Here is a 22,236-nt window from a genome sequence, read left to right as displayed (position 1 = left end):
CCCAAGGTCTTATAGATAGTTTTGTTGCTTTATTTTATAGGGTTACAAGAGCCCAAAGGCATTTATAGCTGCCCAGGGTCCTGTAGACAGTACAGTGAATGATTTTTGGAGAATGATCTTTCAGAAGGATTGTGGGAGAATAGTGATGCTGACAAACTTGTTTGAAGAATGCAAGGTAAATCAGTACATTTGATAACTCATGATTGTAAGGTGACTCAGGATGAACATAATTGTTGCCGTAAATGATGACAAAATGAAATTATTTCTGGTAAAGTTTTATTTTGTGTATAAATAAATGAGGTTTAACAATGAGTGGTTTATTTTACTGTTATAAATTTATTATTAATGAAACATTTTCATGTTGTTTATCAGATGAAATGTGTTCGTTATTGGCCAGAGACAGACGAGCCCCAGAAGTATGGTTGTTATGAGGTTATCATGCTCACAGAGGATGAACTGCCAAACTATACAAAAAGACATCTACAAGCTACTAATGTGAGGAGAATTTATGATTGTTTATTTACCCCTTTGTAAATTTATGATTGTTTATTTACCTCTTTGTAAATTTATGATTGTTTATGTACCCCTTTGTAAATTTATGATTGTGTATCTCTTTATAAGTTTATGATTGTGTACCTCTTTATAAGTTTATGATTGTTTACCTTTTTGTAAATTTATGATTGTGTATGTACCTCTTTGTAAATTTATGATTGTGTATCTCTTTTGTAAATTTATGTTTTGTCCACTCGGTAAAATTGAAGGTGTGGGGTTTTTTCAACTCTGTAAAATTTAGGTGTTGGGTTATGTCCACTCTATAAAATTTTGAGGTGTGGAGTTTTGACTGGTGGGTTTTTGTCCGTCTTCCTACAAAAATACTTGTTTTATGCAAGTTTCTTGTATTTTTAACTTATTACTTCCTGTATTAGTATTTTGACGATAAAACAATTCTTACTATATGATTTTATAGAACAATGTTAAACACCTATGAGTTGTAATTAAAAGAATTAAATTATACCACTATATTCAGATTAAACAGTATTTCATCTTACATACTAATGAATCTTACTGTGATGTAGTAGGCATTGAAAGAGTTAAATGCAAGTGAGAATTACTTTTAGATAATTTAAGCAAGAAACAGAAACCATTTTTAGCTCGACTATTCGAAGAATATGAGAGCTATTGTAGTCGCCCCGGCGTCGGCGTCAGCGTCCGCGTCGGCGTCTGCGTTGGTTAAAGTTTTTTGTAAAATCAAATATCTCAATTATTACTTGAGATATTCAATTGAAACTTACAATACTTATTTATAGTAACAAGGTACATCAGATTGACAAGTTGGATAACTCTGCCTACAATATTGACAGAATTATGCCCCTTTTTAACTTAGAAATTTTGGTTAAAGTTTTTTGTAAAGTCAAATATCTCAATTATTGCTCGAGATATTCAATTGAAACTTACAGTACTTATTAATAGTAACAAGGTACATCAGATTGACAAGTTGGATAACTCTGCCTACAATATTGACAGAATAATGCCCCTTTTTAACTTAGAAATTTTGGTTAAAGTTTTTTGTAAAGTCAAAATTTTATATCTCAATTATTACTTGAGATATTCAATTGAAACTTACAATACTTATTTATAGTAACAAGGTACATCAGATTGACAAGTTGGATAACTCTGCCTACAATATTGACAGAATTATGCCCCTTTGGAACTTAGAAATTTTGGTTAAAGTTTTTTTGTAAAGTCTTATATCTCAATTATTCCTTGAGATATTCAATTGAAATTTAAAATACTTATTTATAGTAACAATGTACATCAGTTTGCAAAATTGCATAACTCTGTCTGCAATATTTGCAGAATTATTTGCCCCTTTGAAACTAAGAAATTTTGGTTAAAGGTTAACGGTCTTCAAAGATATTTACTTGAAACTTTACACATGCACTTAGGGTCATAATTGGAGGGTCATAATTGTATGTCACTGACTAAGTTCCATAACTCTATCTTGCATTAAGACTGATTCATATCCCCTTTTCTACTTAGTCTCTTGGTTAATGTTTACATGCAAGTTTTACATATCTCAATAACTATTAAAGATATTTATTTAAAACTTCACATATGCATTTAGGGTCATAATTGTAGGTCACTGACAAAGATCCATAATTCTATCTTGCATTTAGGCTGATTTTTCTCCCCTTTTTCAACTTAGAAATTCATGGTAAAGTTTTGCTTGTAAGCTGTTATCTCAATAAATACTGAAGGGTTTGTGCCTTTTTTGGGACAATTTTATGCATTCATAATAATAAAGCAGTGATTTACTTGATAAAACATCTTAATAACAAGCCTTTGTACCTTTTCTGTCAAATTTATGTATTCATAGGTAATTAGTATTATTATACTCAATAAAAAACCCTTGTGACATTACCTTCCAAATAGTCAAGCCAACTCTGTATAATTAGACTCTCTCTAAGGCCTATAACATGAATTTATAAAAAAAAAAATTAGCCCTTTTGTGAACTTAAAAATTTTAACAATATAAAGGCTCTTTTACTATCAAGCACTTAGAATAGTCCAGCATGCTGTCCTACAGACAGCTCTTGTTATTAACCTTTAACGTATCGGAACCAAAAGTGATCAGCCTTTGTCACCAGTATAGAGCCATGCCAGCCTGTCCATCCATGCAGCCTAACCAGGCTCTATACTGTTTACTGTCCATCCATGCAGTCTAACCAGGCTCTATAGTGTTTACTGACCATCTTCAGATTTACTTCTTGATATCCCTACATTTGATAATGAACAGTTCTAAAAAAGCCAACAGGTTAAGTCCATTTAAGAAATTCAGCAGGTTAAGACTTAAGATAATAAAACTTTTATTATTTCCACATTTTGGAAAAGCCAAATAAATACAGATTCACAAACTTAAGTTTTTATGTCATTTCAGTGTAAAACAAATGAAGTAAAAGATTTTCAGCATTTACATTTTACGGCGTGGCCAGATAGGGGTGTTCCAGATAATCCTAGTGTGATGCTGCAATTTAGAGATATAGTTATGAGTGAACACACTTTCCTTGATGGTCCAATATTGGTACACTGTAGGTGAGTCTTTTTTTTATAGGTCAAGGTGTTTCTGAAGGGAAGGTCAAAATTCTGTTCTGTTGAATAAAAATCCAGTCCTTTATAAAGATATGAGACCAAATATTTGCTACTAGAACTTTTTGTATCAGTACTACATTTAAGTGAATTTTCTTAAACAAAGATTTTTTTAATATATTAGCTTATTTTAGGTGAACTTTCCTTAAAGGATGTCCCTATTTTAGTATATTTCAAATGGATATGCTTTAGGGAAGGTTCTGTATATAAGGACACTGTATTTCACAGTAATGGATATGTTTTAGTACAGTATAAATTGTTACTTTTACAGTGCTGGTATTGGGAGAACAGGAACATTTGTGGCATTGGATTATCTTCTGAAACAAGCTCATGTTGAACCAAAAATAGATTTGTTTAAAACTATCACAGATATGCGATACCAAAGAACAAATTTCGTCCAGACAGATGTAAGATATCTTTATTTATATACATATGAATAGGCTCTCACATGAATTATTATTTCATATGAGTCTGTAGAACTGATTAAATGTAAGTTTATTTGACATGACAGCTGTTTAAGATTTATAAGCTTGAATATTGGAAGAATAGCTAGAGCTGTTTTACTCACCAAGGCATCAGTGTTGGAATAAACATCACACTTTGGTTAAGTTTTGAGTGCAAGTTGGTATCTCAAAAACTACAGAAGGGAATGAGTTGAAAGTTCAAACACTTATTTGAGAGCAATATATAAGGTCACTGTCCAAGGCCCATACCTCTGACATGGATTTTGACAGAATTATAGGCCTTTTTGAACTTTTAAAATTTTACATTATCCATGCCCTTGTTTTACAATCAAGCACGGAGAATAGCTGAGCATGCTGTCCTACTAAGAGCTCTTGTCTAATCAAGTGAGATGAGTCTGTTGAAGAAATGGGAAAACATGACTGTATGGCCCATCTTTAAGAATTGAAGTCTCAAAAATAACTTTGTGTACAGTTAAAAATGTTATGATGTGTTTCATATTAAAAAGAATATGAATATTATTATATTACATTAAAAGCAAACAACATCATGTAATTAAGTAGTAATAGTTTAATTTAGATATTCTTCAGTTACAGGTTAGTAGTTGCTTTCATATTGTTATAGGGGTCCAATTAAGCTGTAAAAATGGTTATTTCTGCTTGTATGAAGTCAAATATTGAAATTACATGTATTAAATTGACTAATATAAAGCAGAGTAACAGAAAGTTAACACTATATTACTTCAAGAAAGTAGCCTTTAACATATCTTTAGATATGGCACATGCATGATGTGTAATGTTTTATTCTTTGAAACTTTATAAATATTATTAGGAGATGCCGAAGAATATTGACTCTGCTGATAGATTTCCTAGGAATAATTACAACAGAGATGGTGTTGTATTTTCAGATACAGTATGAGTTTGTACATAATGCAATAGCTGAAGCACTAAATACGAAGGATTCAGAAGTGACAGAGGTTGAGTTTAGTCAGTATTATTGGTCTATGCAGGAAGACGGTACTGATTCAAGCAAAACAAAGCTTCAAGAACAATTTGAGGTAAAACTATTTATTGATTGTCATAAACTTTATTCATGTCTTTGATTGATAGGCTGCTGTCTTACATCAAGAGAAAAATATTTACTTAAGTAATTACTAATGTCTTCTGAGGATTAATCATGGTTTAATTTTATATTTACAACAAAGTATGTTTGTATGACTTCACTTTGATATTAATTATTTTGAACAATATTACAACTGAGACTGTAAGGAAGCTATCCAGGTAGGTTAAGGAATGTCTCTGGTTTCTTTTCAGGTGATGACTCTGCCTGAAATAATGTGTGGAGGCACACCTGAAGTCTTTCTTTGCCAATAAAGATGAAAAATCACTTTATGATCTTTTAGTGTCTATGTGAACTAAAATCTAACAAGATGAATGACTTATTTATATTTGTATTTCAGATGATAAATCAGATGTGTGCACTGCCAGATGAAACTTGTTATTCTGCTGGTAGTAAGGAGGAGAATATAGGGAAGAATCGTGATCGTGATATACTGCCCCTCGACTCATGTAGAGCTTATTTGTCAACTCCAGTAAAAGGCTCAAATGAATATATTAATGCTATTTTTGTGCCTGTATGTTGTATTTAAATCATTAACTTAGACGTTATAAAAGTTTTGCATTAGAGTTTGCCACAAACATAGCTGTAAAAGTATTCTAAATATTTTCAATATCTCTTTTGTTTTTCTTGTTATGTTAATAAGTTTACTCTGTCTTTTTTTTCAAGAAGAAATTTAACATGAACCATGTAAAATTATGTTTAATCAACAGCATTTCAGTTGGTCACAGACTTTAATCCTGGCCATTTCAGTTAAATTAATGAGGACATTTTTATTGCTTTAATTTCAGCCTTGTTTGTAGGATATACTTCATTAATGCATATATTCTTTACCTTAGCTGTTTACGTTAGATTCATTGAAATGCATCGTAAACAAAACAAAATAAAACAGAAGATAAGAGAAATAAATATGTTTCAGACATGTTCCAATAAGACAGGGTTCCTGATTACACAGATGCCATTACCACATACAGTAACAGATTTCTGGCGTTTAGTGTATGACCAACATGTCTCTAACATTGTCATGATGAATAATGTTGATGATGATGATGAGGAGGTTTGTATATGCTGCTCATTTACATCAGGCTTCTGATAAAACAAAGTACTTCAATATAGGTAACATCACATGAATGCCCTTCATAAAAAATCTCACTTTCTCTTCTTTTTGTTCCCTTTCATAAAAACCCCCGTGGTAGTTTAAGTTTCTAATGTTTCTCTTTTGCCATTAACCACTGTCTGTTTGATTCTCACAATAGACAAAATTATGTCCTGTTTAGGAAAATATTCAACTTGGCTACGGATGGTCAGTGATTTATCATGGGAGCCAAAATGAGTTGCTGTTTTGTTTAAAGAACACAAGAAAGCATGGAAAATGTTTTTAAGATATTGTCATGGCATGGCTATAGTTTTGTTGTGAAGGAATATCCTTACTAATATAAGATATGATTGTAGTGCTACAAAATTTTAGAAACTTTGCTGGTTAAATACTGTACATAAATGCACGATTAGCAAAACTAAAGGGAGCTCTCCATGCTCTAGTGGTTACCATGGTCTAGTGGTTATGGTTGCTTACTTTGTAACACTTGCCCCTAGCTACTGTGGGTAGAATCCTGTGGAAAACTGAATATTTCCATGAAAGGAAGCTTTCCAGCAAGCTTACATTGTACTCTGCTTCAGCTTGGGCCTAAAATAATCCAAGGGGCACCTGAGGTATTTCACTAACAGTAAAAGCAATTATATGACCTCTACAAAGTCAGTATGACCAAAAAGAGAGAAAAAAACAACTCAGTTTTGAACTGTAACAACTGCTCTTTTTCTGGTGAAGTATGACAAGAGTATTTATATATAGCATATTTTATGTTATATCAGCTTTAATGTAAGTGTTTATTTTATTTCAGACAGCGGAATACTGGCCGTCTGATGATAGCACATATGGACCATTCAGGGTGAAACTGATCAACTGTTACGATAATGAGGAGTTCTCAGTCATGACTATACAGTTAACACATACTTCAATGGTAATGTATTACATCTAAAATACTCATCACTGGTATTGCCATACAGCTTAAACCCACTATGATATGATGATGTCCCTCTACATAAGTGATTTATAGCATCTAAAATGCTCTCCACTGTTAATGAATAACATCTTAAACACACTCTTCACTGATGATGTATTACATTTAACTCGCACAATGATGTATTACATTTAACTTGCACTTTACTGGTGATGGTAAGCATTTAATGTACTCTTTACTGATAATTTTACATCTTAACAATAACTGCAAGTTAGCAAGTGCCTGGATTACCAAAATATCACCAGTGATTTGGTCCCAGCAGTGACTAGCATATATGAAGTTACACTTTCATACTAGTATTGAAACAGTGTTGTAGTATACAAATTTAATGTAAAATTATTTATGTTTGTCTTAATCAATTATTATTGTGCTTTGTTAATAGATTATATTTTAATGCTCAGCTTTTAGTTGAATATAACCTGTTTTTGGAACTATGAAGTCTTGGAAATTATATTTGGTAGTTATATTTAGTTAATTTCAGTTTTATGTTTATATTACAGAGTAAATTGACAACAATGGAGGTGAAGTTGTTCAGGTATGAGGGGTGGGCAGACAATGAGAGTTTACCTGAGACAACTTCGTCCTTGACTTCTCTTATTAGCCGAGTGTCAATGTCACATAGAGATTCAAAAACTGAAGCAGTTATAGTGCATTGCATGTAAGTACATATAGCCAAATATTTTACTTGTTAAACTACAAATTATGCTGGAGTGTGGAGGGAATGTTTGTCTCACAATTTCATAGTAGTTTTTAGATTGAAAAACCTAATTAACCAATTGTATTGGTCCCACGTGGACAAGATAGAGGACAATAAGCAATTCTTTTCGAACAGTCCTCGTACATGTTCCCGAAATCAGATGAAGCATTATAATGTTTGCCACTTAGTTTAAATATTTGAATCTTGAAATTCATTAGTGAACAGTTACGAATTACCACAAGGACAAAGGAAAGGGTTAATATTGTAATGATTTTTGGTTGCAGCGTCATTTGAGAAGTATTAAGAACCAGATAATATCAAACAACATCAGATATATAAGATTACCAGGTTTCTTTTTTTCGTAAACTCTTCCAGCAAGTTGTTATAGAATGAAAAGTATATTATTTAAGTGACATTGTCTTTGTATCCATCTATGTCCCCTACATTTAAGTTTCTATAAGATATATATATATTGATATTTCATTAGGAATATTGCTGATCGTAGTTTATAAGATACCGATATTTTGATATTTCATTAGGAATGGTGCTGATTAAAGTGTATAAAATACCGATATTTTGATATTTCATTAGGAATGGTGCTGATCGTAGTGTATAAAATATCGATATTTTGATATTTCATTAGGAATGGTGCTGATTATAGTGTATAAGATACCAATATTTTGATATTTCATTAGGAATGGTGCTGATCATAGTGTATAAGATACCAATATTTGGTATTTCATTAGGAATGGTGCTGATCATAGTGTATAAGATACCATTATTTGATATTTCATTAGGAATGGTGCTGATCGTAGTGTATAAGATACCAATATTTGGTATTTCATTAGGAATGGTGCTGATCGTAGTGTATAAGATACCATTATTTGATATTTCATTAGGAATGGTGCTGATCGTAGTGTATAAGATACCAATATTTTGATATTTCATTAGGAATGGTGCTGATCTTAGTGTATAAGATACCAATATTTTGATATTTCATTAGGAATGGTGCTGATTATAGTGTATAAGATACCAATATTTGGTATTTCATTAGGAATGGTGCTGATCTTAGTGTATAAGATACCAATATTTTGATATTTCATTAGGAATGGGGCTGATCTTAGTGTATAAAATACCTATATTTTGATATTTCATTAGGAATGGTGCTGATGGAGTGATTGTAGTGTATAAGATACCTATATTTTGATATTTCATTAGGAATGGTGCTGATCGTAGTGGATTGTTTTGTGCTGTATCATGTGTGTTGGAGAGGTTACAGATGGAGAAGAAAATCAACATTCCTCAAACAGTGATGCAGCTCAGGGCTAGAAGACCCCAACTCATCAAAACATTTGTAAGACTTTAAAAAAACATCTTGTTTGTTGATAAGATAATTATTTTGACGTCTTTGCTGTACTTTACATACTGGCCATTAACCTTTAACCTGCTGGGACAGGAAGTGATAAGCCCTCCAACCCGTATATAGAGCCAGGCCACCCTTCACGTCTGACCAGGCTCTATACTGCTGTTAGGTCGATTTTTATGCGCCCTAAAAATTATTTGGTACAAACCTTGGTTTGCTTAAGGTTATCTTGGTTGAAAATAGATACATGTTTTTACAGTAGTGGTTTTACAGCCTTTGTAAATGGATCAATGCCTTATATTTGATAGGGACATATTTTGGTCCTATAAATTCTGTTGGAGTTGTTACGGTCAAAATCAATCATGCTAAAAATAGATTTTTTTTTTACATTTTCATACAAATTTTTTATTGTAGTTTATTGATAACAATGGCAGTTTCTGATGATCATCCATTGCCCTTTACATTATTTCTTGTTGTATTTTGATATTGTAATCCCTTTCACTTGGACTGTCACTGTTCCAAATTCAAAGCAGGGCAAATGTTTTGCTCACATTTAGCAGTTTATAGGTTCAGTAGGCTGAACATATTTGAATATTGTTCGAGACTCTTATGATATCAATCTTTCAAGACGTTATATTAGCACTGTGTGTTTTCTGTTTTATTAAAAAAACCTTACAAATAAGTAACATTTCAGGATTCATGCTCATGATTTGTAAGCGGTGATAAGTAAAAATTGAAATTCATTTTACAATTTCTATGCTTTATACATAATGTGAATATCTGATGTATTGCAGGCAAAGCAATATATAATGAAAATTAAAATTAATACAATTTGTCAACAATTGTTATTGCCGACTGAAGGTTTTTTCTTTAATTTCAGGATCAGTTTCATTTTTGTTATCGTGCAGTGTTAGAGTACTTGGAATCCAAAGAGATATACTCCAATGTCTTGTAGAATGGACTTACTGAAGATTTAATTTTCTACCATTTGCTGTTCTGCTGATGTCAGCTTAAATTATACACAGTTAAATGCTTGAATTTGCTGCTGTCAACTGTATACCTAAACAGTTGAGCTGGAAAATGGTGATGCCAGCAGGAAAGTTTGAACAATTGGAGATTATTACAGAGATGTTGGACCTGCTGTAACATACATTACTATAAAGTATTTACAAGACTTTCTGATGAACACTTGACTTTAGTTAATGACTACATATTTTAGTTTATCCTGAAAAACAGATGATAAAGAAATATGTTAGATCTTAAACATTGTAAATGTCATACTTAATGTTATATAGTTGTCAAGGTACATACCCATTATGTACTAGGGGTGAGGTATTGGTAGAGAAGAATGTTTCATAGACTCATATAAACTTTCAGATCAGAATCACCTGAAAGCTGTGAAATAGCAAGCTTCTCAACATTCTGATCAGACACAATGTATATACTGTGTTTATACACATACAGGATTGTTACCTAGGAGCTCATGTTACCTACATATGTTTTGTTTTTAAGCTTTTAATCATTAATAAAAAACAAAAATGCATAGAAGAGATTTTACACCTGTTGTGTTTTGTATATTCTATATGTTTAGACTATACATCAAATCCTAACATAATAATTACAGTTCTTTATTATTTATACTATTAATTTAGTGAATGTCTTAGATAATTGTAATTGCTTTACTAATATTGTTACTAAGCTTTTTAAGACAAGAACTGACAAATGAAGTGCTAAATTTTACACTGTAAACAATTGTGATGAAAGCAATTAAACATAAACAACTATAAACTATATTATACACTTTGTGGATCATCATGAAGATAAGATGTAATGTCATTTAGTTTGTAGTGAAATTCATAATTTTAATGTATTACAACCTTTTCAATAGTTGTTTTATGTAGTTGTGAATGCCGCATATTTTTTATTAGTCATGACATAATTTATTTAATTTAGTTTATGCTGAAAATAAGCTTTCTATGGATAGGGAATCATTACTACCTGAAATATCACATTGCTGAAACTAGCATTGAGATTGCATTAGGTTTATTATTTACAAGTACGATATCTGTTTTATTTTGACACTTTTTTTAGAATTGTTTGTATAGAATGCTTTGATTTGCAACTTTACAATCTAAAGAAACTGTAGAAGAACCAGATATATAATTAGTTGTACAGATTTTTGACAAATTATATAGCCCATCACATAGTTATATACTTATATAACCCAACCTGCTAGGTAATGGTTATATTGCAGAGAACCATTTATACATGGACATATAACCTGTTAAAATTCTTTATTGAAAATTTAAAATACAGCGATTTTTTTTTATTTAAAGAAAACTGAAAGAAAATTACTTAAGGAATTGACAGAGCCACATTTACATGTATAGATTATATAACTGTCACAATTATTAAATGGAAATGGACGTTACAAAAATGCAGCTTTATAAATATATGTAAGTGGAAAATATTAACTTGATTATCATGTTTAATTGGCTAATATACCAGTAAATATCTAATTCAAGAATATTTGAGCTGTGTCACGACAAAACCAACATAGTGCGTTTGAGACCAGCATGGATCCAGACCAGCATGCGCATCGCGTAGTCTGATCAGGATCCATGCTGTTCGCTTACAAACTCTATTACAAGTAGAGAAACTGATAGCGAACAGCATGGATCCTGATCAGACTGCACGGATGCGCAGGCTGGTCTGGATCCATGCTGGTCGCAGGAGCACTGTGTTGGTTTTGTCGTGACATGGCTCATTTTGTTTTTAGTTTGACTATCTTACTCAGTTTTGTCAGTGTAACATTTTATGGAACTTCATATCTCAAAATCCATTAAAATAATTTCAATATCCTCTAAAATATCCACCTAAAGCTTACATTAAAATAGTATCACTGTGTAAGACATATAACTCTTGCAAAGACTTTTATTTTCTATAAACCATATTCCTTGTACTGGTTGGGGAGATAACTTCGGCTGGTTGATAAACTTGGCTTTTTATGATTTAATCGAGTTAACGGCTTTTTTAATGTAATCAAGCTCACCATCTCGTACGAACGCTGGAATTCGACAATATCTGGAAATTTTGTCAAGTTTGGTAAGATATTTAAAAAAATAGCACAGACTTTTAACCGTTTGTTTACAAAACATGCCTATCAATAGTACGGGAAATTCGATTGCTGTACGCATGCGCAGTAGATGCTCATTTTGAGGCCCGTACAGGGTTACTTTTTATGGGTCCGGGTCAGGCTGCACATTTTTCTCACCCTATGACACTTAAAAAAGAACAAACCAAAAAAAAAACGTATTTACGTTAAAATGAATTATATGTTACATACTACGTTGCATATTTAATATCGTGTTATCATATATACATGTATTCATTATACTAACGTAATTCTCAAAAAATTCTGATACAAAATATTTTTATTTGACATATATGACTAGCAAAGGAATAATAAAATGTCTTAACATGTTATTCTACGTTTAATTTACTCATTAAAAATGATTTAAGAAGAAAATCAAAGAGCCGGAATTATCTACTTGCGCGTGTTAAAAATGTCCTTTTTACGTACCTCTTCCAGGGCCTCTCAAAATTACCCGTTTTGTTTCTAAATATAACTTTTATGGTGATACCGGAATATCGAAGAGCTGAAGTTTATTATGGTGCAAGATTCATCAGAATACGTAAACAAATAAATGAAGTATGCCCCAAAAACACCGATTTTCGGCCGAGTTTATCTCCCAAACCAGTATGGATTTTGCTTTGTGATATTATAAAAGTCCTACATTATCCAGGCTCATATTTTGCAATCAAGCATGGAGAATAGTCATTGGTGCTGAACAATTGACAATTCTAATTATTGCAGATCTTGTATGTCTTACTGGTTAATATTTTATTTGTTCTTCATCTATCAAATATAAGCTTGCGTCTCAAATTTTTGTTTTTAGAGATAATTTGGTAGGGTAAATATTTTATTTGTAGTACAATTATTTTATTAAATCTGAAATAAGTGACATATATGTATTGAGGTTTATAGGTCAAAATATGCTCCAGACGAGGTATTGTGATCACTTATTCTCTGAAATTGTGATTAATTTTGATCTGTCTTTATGTTCACAGTTAAAACATACATATGTTATAATCTAATCTAATCTGTTAATATCATCTTAATGCTACAGGAATAAGCATTGTAATTTCCTTACAAAATTGTTCAAACAATTTATGTCTCGTATGGTTCTGGTTATTTATACCGATCACAGACAGTAAAATCTCATTATATTTCGTCTTAACCTATACTTCAGAATAGAATTTGTTATAATCTTAAAAAATGCTGCTCAAAATCACTTCTTTAAAGATTTTTCCTTTTATAAATTTTTAATTTGACTTTACAGAAATGATTATTTGGTTGTCTTGTACCATTGTAGTTTGAATGATTCAGCTATGTCCAATATATAGCTGTTAAGGAATTGGATGAAGAATTCTTTTCCTACATATATATTTTAATTGTTCTTGAAAAACAAATTATTTAAAAAACATGTAAAGCATTCATCCATGATTGTGTAAACAATACTGAAACATCAAAAAGAGAAATACCAAGGCATACCTAAATTAATTAATGAACTTGTTAAAGGGTAAATTTTCTGCTACATTTAAACATATTGCTTTAATAGTGATACCTAAATTACATATACAACAGTTTTCTAATGGTATTTACTTTAAACATAGTTTTATTTCATACAATGAATACAACATCTTAATAATACATGACAATATATAGATACATGAATGAATGAATGACAATATATATATATGTTCAACTGTGTTCTCAGTTATTAAATCACAAGCCTGTTATAACTGTAGGCTCAAATCATGCCAACTGTTTTCCTGCACCAGTAAAACTGAAAAATTGTTAACTTAGGTAAGCATTGTTTGGTGGTCATATGATCATTTAGGTGGGTGGGTGGGGGTGATTTTTTTATTTACTTTTTTAATACTTATATTTTCAGTAAACCACTTTTCTAGTCTAATGTTGAACATGAAGTATTTGTAGAAAGTTTTGTGTAGTTGTTTATTTTGTAAGCAGAGCTTTTATTTGTGTGATAGAATGTGCATGAAAGATATGAATATCGTAAAGGTTGTTAAAGTAATTGTATACTATTATATGTTTTGTGTTGTTGTTTTTTTTTCATATTGTAAACTTATAGTTACATACTGATAATAAGGATAATTAATACAAGTTTAACACAACTGACAGCATTACAGTTTCGGTTTTACTGTTGTTTGAATCATGATAAAAAGGTTGTTGTGTTTATGATAACAATTATAAAAAGTGCTATAATCTGGGCTTTTTTCCCCATTACAAAATAGAGCTGGAATCTTTATTAAAGTATCCTTGTTTGAAGCATGTATGGAGGTGTATTTGTTTAGTTTGTAAACTTAGATTTGTGAGCTGATTTGTGTGAGAAAAGAATTGTTATACTGATGGATTTGAAATATGGCAAAATTGTAACTGTAGTACTTGTTGTATTTCAGTATTTTTATTAAGTTTTTTTTGTAGCATATTTTGTTTATATGCCAGCATCTATAGACATTTTACTGCTGTAAATTATATATATAATATATGATTTAATATAGCATAATAGTGTTCTGAATCATCAATGTCTTATATCCATATTACAGGAAAAGTTGCACATTTAATGTGTGTTGACCTTAGGTCCCTTTTTTTACCTGTATTGCACATTCAATATTATGTATACCTTCTCTTGTACTGTAATGAAGTTCTTCCAGATCCACATATTGTCATATTTTTATTCATTCTTTTTCATTTGTTGGAGGATGGAGAATTTAGGAAAGAAATTGAGATTGTGAGTGGGGGGTAATCGTTGATTAGGTCAAGATTACAATTGTAATGATCAAAATATGCTAATTTAACCATATACTATAAAGTAGTTTTTACAGGTATTTACAATTTATAACACCTTACATCATACTTATCTTTATATTTATGTATGTATATATTTTTTTATTCTTTTACCATTAGAATATTTGTTTAACCCATACCCCCTGTTGAAACTGGAGGTGATTACCTTTTGTCACCTGTATATATCATCTAACCTGACTATACTGTTGGCTAACCATCTTCATATTTTATGTTGATATTCCCAAAATGGTAACTAGACAAGTTTATGTAAGCAATTTGGCTGGTTAAGTGTTCAAACATTAACTAGAACATAAATGTTACTGTAATGTAATCTAGAATCAAAAGATGTGTGTATACAGATAATATATTTAAATTGAGTATATTAACTTTAAAAAAGATATCCAAGAAACGATCAAAGCTTTAAAGTGACTTTGTATGGTTAGGGAAGTTTTTTCTTTTTTTCATAATCAGTTGTTAGACAGAATTAATATACAACAGAAAATGATTAAAGTTGTGGTTTTTTTAGAGTTAGCAAATTTATCAACATTAATGAGAGTTCAGTTTTATTCAGTTTTAGTCTGAATATATAATATCCATTGTGCTAGAAAGATGTATTCTGTTTTGATATTTTGTGAATTCAATATTTACATGCTCAATCTTTGTCTTTTAAACCCCAGTCACACTAGAGGATACAATTGCTTGCGACCACTTGTAAAACTGACGATCATCAACGATTGTCTGCGACCAAAACTATTTTTGCACAGATAAATTTACTTCTGCGACTATCGTAAGACAAGTCATCATTGACAATCGCACAACAGGTCATAAGCAAACGTACGATGGTCTCAAGATTGTGTGGGATTACTTATGACTACCCGTGACCTGTTATGCGATCACCTACAACTTATCGTACGATTATCACACAATTACTAAAGACTACTCAAGATTATCAGTGACTATTGGCAATTTGTAAAGACTGTCGTAAGATTGTCGCACTTCCGAACGACCATCGTGCGACAGCCTATGACCTTATAAGATCACTAGCAACCTGTTTGATCGCAGGGAGGTTGTTGTGCAAGCTCAACAACCTCTCTACGACTGCAATTGGTCGTGGGACCTAAATAAGATAACCTGTGACTGTCAAAGATCACCGATTGCCGTCGTAAGACGTTTTAAAGATTGTCTGCGACCAGAGGTCACTGGTGATCGTGAACTTGTCTTTACTGGTCGTAAGCTCTAATGTGACTGGGGCTTAAGAAAAGAAATGATAAGATTTATGTTTTAATCATGCAGGAAATTAAGTGTCATCTTTTTATTTTAAAGTTCTTACTTGTTGTGAAGTTTGATAATAATCAAACTGTTGTAAAATAATGTATTTAATGAAAAGTAAAATACTAAAATGAAGTTAGACTTCATATAAAAAGTTAGATTTAGAATAAAACATGTGTCTAATGTTGTTAATAAAATGTTGTTTTTTTTATGTATCATGTGCTACTTTCTGTTCATCATAAGTCTTATATTAAATAATAACATGGATCATGAATGTTCCATATCCATTATTAGTTATAAGGATTTTTGACAGGTTATATGGCCGTATATAAACAGGTTATATGGCCCTGTATTAACAGTTGTTTTGCATATATAAGCCACTAGCGAAAGGTTTTGTTATAAGCAACCATTTATATATGGCCATATAACCGATCAAGAATCTTTTAAATGAATTTATAGTACAGCAAACTTCTCTTTAGAGAAAAAAGATATTTCTTCATAAATTGACATCAGCTGTGTATATAAAACTATATTTACATCATGATTAGCCAATGAAAAGCGACGATACAAATGTGCAGTATTATAAAGTATTATATAATACTGTTACCAAACAGTACAATGTTTAAAATATGGAAATTAGAGTTAATGACTTAAAGACTTATGGTAGTATTGTTTAATTCATCTTAAGTTTCTATTTAATGCAGCTATCTAGCTAGTTAGTGGCTTTACTCAGGTGATGAATCATTCCTCTAATAGTTTACAGAATGCCCTCTGGTGTCTCCTTTAATCAGTTCAGCTTGAAAGTCAGCATATTACCTTTACAATGTCGGTGAATATTTAAATTATTTGGAACAAAAGAAGAAATAAGAACTTGTCTGCATTCATGTAAGCTTGTCATCAAAGACATTGTTTATTATACAGTGCTGTACGAGTCAAATATCTCGTGTTTGTAAACATAAGATGAATTTTATTATATTTACTCTTTTATAAACAAATACAAAATAATCAAAACTTCAATTGTTCTCAAAACTAGTTTCTAAAACAAAACTGATTTATAGTGGAACCCCATTGTATCGTGCTATTCATTGTATCGATCTATTTAGAAATCTTTCGATTTTTTTTGAAAAATGCAGTAGCTACTGATTGCTAACATTTACAAAAGTGTCACGAAAATCTTTCGCATTTGTTTTGTGCCGTAAAAATGGTCAAAAACAGGTTTCCAGTACCGTCATCCTTTGTAGATAATGAATGGACTTATAAATAGTGTGTTCTTATTAAAAACACATTTACTGTCTGTTGAAAGTTCCTAAATTTATGCTGACGTTTTAAAACAGACATCTTTGATTCAAATTGACTGAAAAATGTAGCATAAAGATGTTTCAGACTTCCAAAACTTTGACTTAATGAGCAATTCTCACAATGCATCGATATAATGGCGTGACCTAATTCTTCAACCTATTTGACATATCTGTAAATAATCTTATATTCCTAAGCTAAAAACTCTATATCAGTGATGATTGCCATGTAATATTTATGACAAAAGAATCAAAATAAATGATACAAAATAAAGATTCAGGGAAATTTAATGTTTTTAACTGCAGTTGTGATTAATGGGTAAATAGATCAATACAACAGGGTTCCAGGCTATATGATACGATATATAGATTGTATGAGGAAGGATCTATTGGTGATGTTTAAAGTGACATTATGCTCAGTTCTCATTATCAAAGTTGAGCTGAATTGACAATATATATTTCAAAAGATTTGACTGTTATAATGGTGTTTGACCAACAGTTGATATTGGAAAAAATAAGGATTAAATACAAAACTGCCTCAAATTGAATATTACAGGTAAATTCTGATGGATATTTACAGAATTTCCTTGGATCATATGATTATTTATCGTTTGTGCAAAGTAAATTATAAAATTGAAAAGAATTATTGCAAAATGAAAACTTATTGTGACTCACCATTTCAGTCACCAAATACCCTTGGATAGGCATAATGTCATTTCAACAATTGTTTTCAAAAGTATTATTTAATATTAAACTGATTTAAACCCTATATAATATAGGTTGTACTAGGAAAGATTTATTGTTGTTATTTTATAACAATTACTACAAAACTATAGAACAGTGACTACAAATCCAAACATATGACCAGTGCAATTAAAATCTATATGTACAAATGTATATAATAGAAAATTGTTTTTATGGATTATTATATAACAGTGTACTTGTATAATGTAAATACATTTTGTAAATGTTTAAGGACATCAGATAACTCGCACCCTGATTAGATAATTTTATAGCATCTATCTATTTCCATACCTGTATCTAAATATGTTTTCACTTTTATACTTGTTACGGTTTTAGATACCATTTGGTCAAAGATTTTACACTAAAATGTAGGTTTTATCAATTTTTTTCTTCTCAATTTTTTTTTAATATGTATTTTATGAATCGAATTATAAACATTTTATAAGAAACAGTTGTATGTTTAGTTTACATAAAGTAATGCTTTTAAACTATGGTTTATCTTTTGTGACAAAGTTTGTGATTATACAATTAGTTTTTCTTTATTCTTTCTTGTTGTATCTTGTACATCTGTCTGTTATATACAATGTTTTATTTTATGTTTTTATTTCTTTATTCCATAGATTGTGCTCATATCTTTAAATATGGTTTTAAAGGATTTTTAAAGGACCAATTTTGTGTTGTGATTTGCTACAATCGTTTTTATCATATACAATACATGTAGTTTATATTTTTGTTTCTTTTTGCATTCAGATCATTGTCGTGGCATCATCCGATGTAAATATTGATAATACAAAACCATTTACTAAAAATATGACACAATTTTATTTTTACCTTGCTTATACAAAGTCTATGGAGTGCTTTCCTTCTCACCGAGGCATCCGTGATTTCTGGTTAAATTTTTGTGGTATTTGCATGTTATGTGGAGCAAAAGAAAAGTTGCTTTCTTGATTTTGATACAGATATCGATTTTCATTATATATTATAATTGATTTCTTCTTTATAGTTTTGTCTTCCATAACAGTGTCCACTATTTGATTATTCAAACGTGCTGCTCCTCAGACAGCTCTTGTTCTGTAAAAAAGCGACTTTAATTCTTGTTGTATTATATCAGTAAGATGACACTACTATAGTTATCAATTACGACACAAGTATTTTAGTAAGAGACACAATAAGTTATTATGTGACAATAAAGGAAATATTTTGTTGTTCACTTCTTCTAAACAAGTGAAGAAAATTTATTTATTTATTCATTGATAAAGTGTAAGCACAATATGTTCTTAATTCATTGGATTTAGAAAAATATCTTAAATTATATGAATTGACCTGGACTGTGTTCCTCCAGAACAAGTGGGGTTCACTTGGAGAAGTACACCATACTTTCAGTCAGATGATGATTGTTCTTATGCATGTATAAACATTTCAGCATTTTTGTAGACTTTGTTTTATAATCATATTTCCTATTTTACTTACATGTATAACCAAGTGCTGTATTTGTGTGTAATATATGTATTTGATAAGTTCTTTGTAAATAAAAGATACAGTCGGAGAGTTGTTTACTATATTTATCATTCCATGGATTAATTTACCCATTTCTGAATAGTTCATATACATTTAAAAGTAAATATTACATTTCGTTGACAAAATTTATCATAGTTAGAAAAGCATCTGATATAATTATGTTTCTTTGATATTACATGCATAAAAATCAATATATTTCACATTACGATAGTCTAAACAAAAATTCAGCAAGTGAAAAATTTCAACAAATATATTCTTCTAGATTCTTATTCTTGGAACAAACAAAACCTTGTGTATTGATAACAAATAATGACAAAACCTTGTGTATTGATAACAAATAATGACAAAACCTTGTGAATTGATAACAAGTAATGACAAAACCTTGTGTATTGATAGCAAATAATGACAATCCCCAGTGTATTGATAACAAATAATGACAAAACCTTGTGTATTGATAACAAATAATGATGATCCCTAGTGTATTGATAACAAATAATGACAAAACCTTGTGTATTGATAACAAATAATGACAAAACCTTGTGTATTGATAACAAATAATGACAAAACATTGTGTATTGATAGCAAGTAAATACAATGCTTTGAGTATTGATAACAAATAATGACAAAACCTTGAATATTTGTAACAAATAATGAGAATACCTAGTGTACTAATATCAAATAATAACAATGCCTTGTGTATTGATACCAACTAAAAACAATACCTAGTGTATTGATACCAAGTAAAGCAATACCTAGTGTATTGATACCAAGTAAAAACAATACCTGGTGTATTGATGCCTAGTAAAAACAATACCTAGTTTATTGATTCCAAATAATGACAATACCTAGTGTATTTAAATAATGACAATACCTAGTGTATTTAAATAATGACAATGTCTAGTTTATTGATACAATTTAATGACAATACCTAGTGTATTGATACCAAATAATAACAGTACCTAATGTATTTAAATAATAACAAACAATACCTTGTATATTTAAATAATGACAATACCTAGTGTATTGATACTAAATAATGACAATAATAAGTTAATTATACCAAATAATAACAATTCCTAGTGTATTTAATTTATGATAATACCTAGTGTATTGATTCCAAATAATGACAATACCTAGTGTATTGATATCAAATAATGACAATACCTAGTGTATTGATACCAAATAATGACAATACCTAGTGTATTGATATCAAATAATGACAATACCTAGTGTATTGATACTAAATAATGACAATACCTAGTGTATTGATACCAAATAATGACAATACCTAGTGTATTGATATCAAATAATGACAATACCTAGTGTATTGATATCAAATAATGACAATACCTAGTGTATTGATACTAAATAATAACAATACCTAGTGTATTCAAATAATGACAATGCCTTGTGTATTGATACCAAATTATGACAATACCTAGTGTATTGATACCAAATAATGACAATCCCTAGTGTATTGACTAAATAATGACAATTTCAGGTGTATTGATATCAAATAATGACAATACCTAGTGTATTGATACCAAATAATGACAATGCCTAGTGTATTGATACTTAATAATGACAATACCTAGTGTATTGATATCAAATAATGACAATACCTAGTGTATTGATATCAAATAATGACAATACCTAGTGTATTGATACCAAATAATGACAATACCTAGTGTATTGATACCAAATAATGACAATACCTTGAGTACTGATATATAATAATGTCAATGCCTTTAGAATTGAGATTAATTTATGTAAATGTTTTGTGTATTGATAACAAATAAGGGAGACTGGGGCAAAAAATCACATTTTTCAGTTTCTACTTAACATATCTTAACACATAACTGCGTGAGCATTTTGTGAAAAATGGGTGTTTTCATTGAAAAGCCTCCTGTTACAAGTTCAAATTGCTATGAAACTATAAAAGATGCTTCAATATTCATCAAACTTGGCAATAATGTTGAATGCACAATTTTCTGTTACCATGGCAATGAGGGGATATCTCATAATTGCCAAAAAATCACTATTTTGCATTGATTTTTACATCCAAACTGATTATAAAGTGCTACAACTTCTCAATGGATTGAGATAGAGTCAAAGGCTTTTCAGCGTTGGTTACATGTTACCTTCGGATCGACCTGAGGCCAATTTTAGCCTCTCACAAGTCCAAAATCTTCTTGGCAATGAGGGGGGCTGCTGCCCCTCTTCAAACCCCTAATAAGCAGGAGGCACATTCCCCCTCTGGCACTGGCATCCCCCACAGGAGCCCTCCCCCCCCCCAAAAAAAAAAAAAAAAACCTGTTTTAAATAACACCTGTTTTAAATAACAACGTTTCTCATATGAAGGGGAGTTTCGCGTATATATGAGATAAAGGGTTAAGGATTGACGCTCTCTTTTGCGAATGAAAAGGACAATAAATGTCTCAGAGTGCCATATATATATCCCTGCATGAAAAAATGAATAGCTGCGTTCGGCTGCAAAGACATTACTCTTTATCCCTCATCAAGATTATTTCCATGAAATTGTTTACTTTTCAAGATCATTCGTGAAAATGATAACCTGACTATCGTTTTGAGCGAGATTTTGGCTTTTTGTCGAC

General features: G+C 30.6%; 1 protein-coding gene across 2 annotated transcripts in view; it reads left to right on the top strand.

The window, feature by feature from the left end:
• Positions 1 to 10,446, top strand: part of LOC132753277 (uncharacterized) — a 41,238-nt gene extending 30,792 nt beyond the window's left edge. For both annotated transcript variants that reach the window (XM_060743729.1, XM_060743731.1), the window contains 11 exons: positions 41 to 175; positions 373 to 495; positions 2,939 to 3,093; positions 3,419 to 3,554; positions 4,517 to 4,666; positions 5,069 to 5,242; positions 5,645 to 5,782; positions 6,624 to 6,743; positions 7,304 to 7,461; positions 8,719 to 8,854; positions 9,744 to 10,446. In XM_060743729.1, the coding sequence (XP_060599712.1) occupies positions 41 to 175; positions 373 to 495; positions 2,939 to 3,093; positions 3,419 to 3,554; positions 4,517 to 4,666; positions 5,069 to 5,242; positions 5,645 to 5,782; positions 6,624 to 6,743; positions 7,304 to 7,461; positions 8,719 to 8,854; positions 9,744 to 9,818 (1,500 nt within the window). In that variant the 3' untranslated portion in view covers positions 9,819 to 10,446. The remainder of the gene's footprint in view (positions 1 to 40; positions 176 to 372; positions 496 to 2,938; positions 3,094 to 3,418; positions 3,555 to 4,516; positions 4,667 to 5,068; positions 5,243 to 5,644; positions 5,783 to 6,623; positions 6,744 to 7,303; positions 7,462 to 8,718; positions 8,855 to 9,743) is intronic.
• The last annotated feature ends 11,790 nt before the right edge of the window (positions 10,447 to 22,236 follow it).

The sequence above is a fragment of the Ruditapes philippinarum genome, unplaced genomic scaffold (assembly GCF_026571515.1).
Source record: "Ruditapes philippinarum isolate M1 unplaced genomic scaffold, ASM2657151v2 ctg641_1_1_1_1, whole genome shotgun sequence".
NCBI classification, from domain to species: Eukaryota; Metazoa; Mollusca; class Bivalvia; order Venerida; family Veneridae; genus Ruditapes; species Ruditapes philippinarum.
This window is presented reverse-complemented; position numbering and strand designations above follow the sequence as displayed.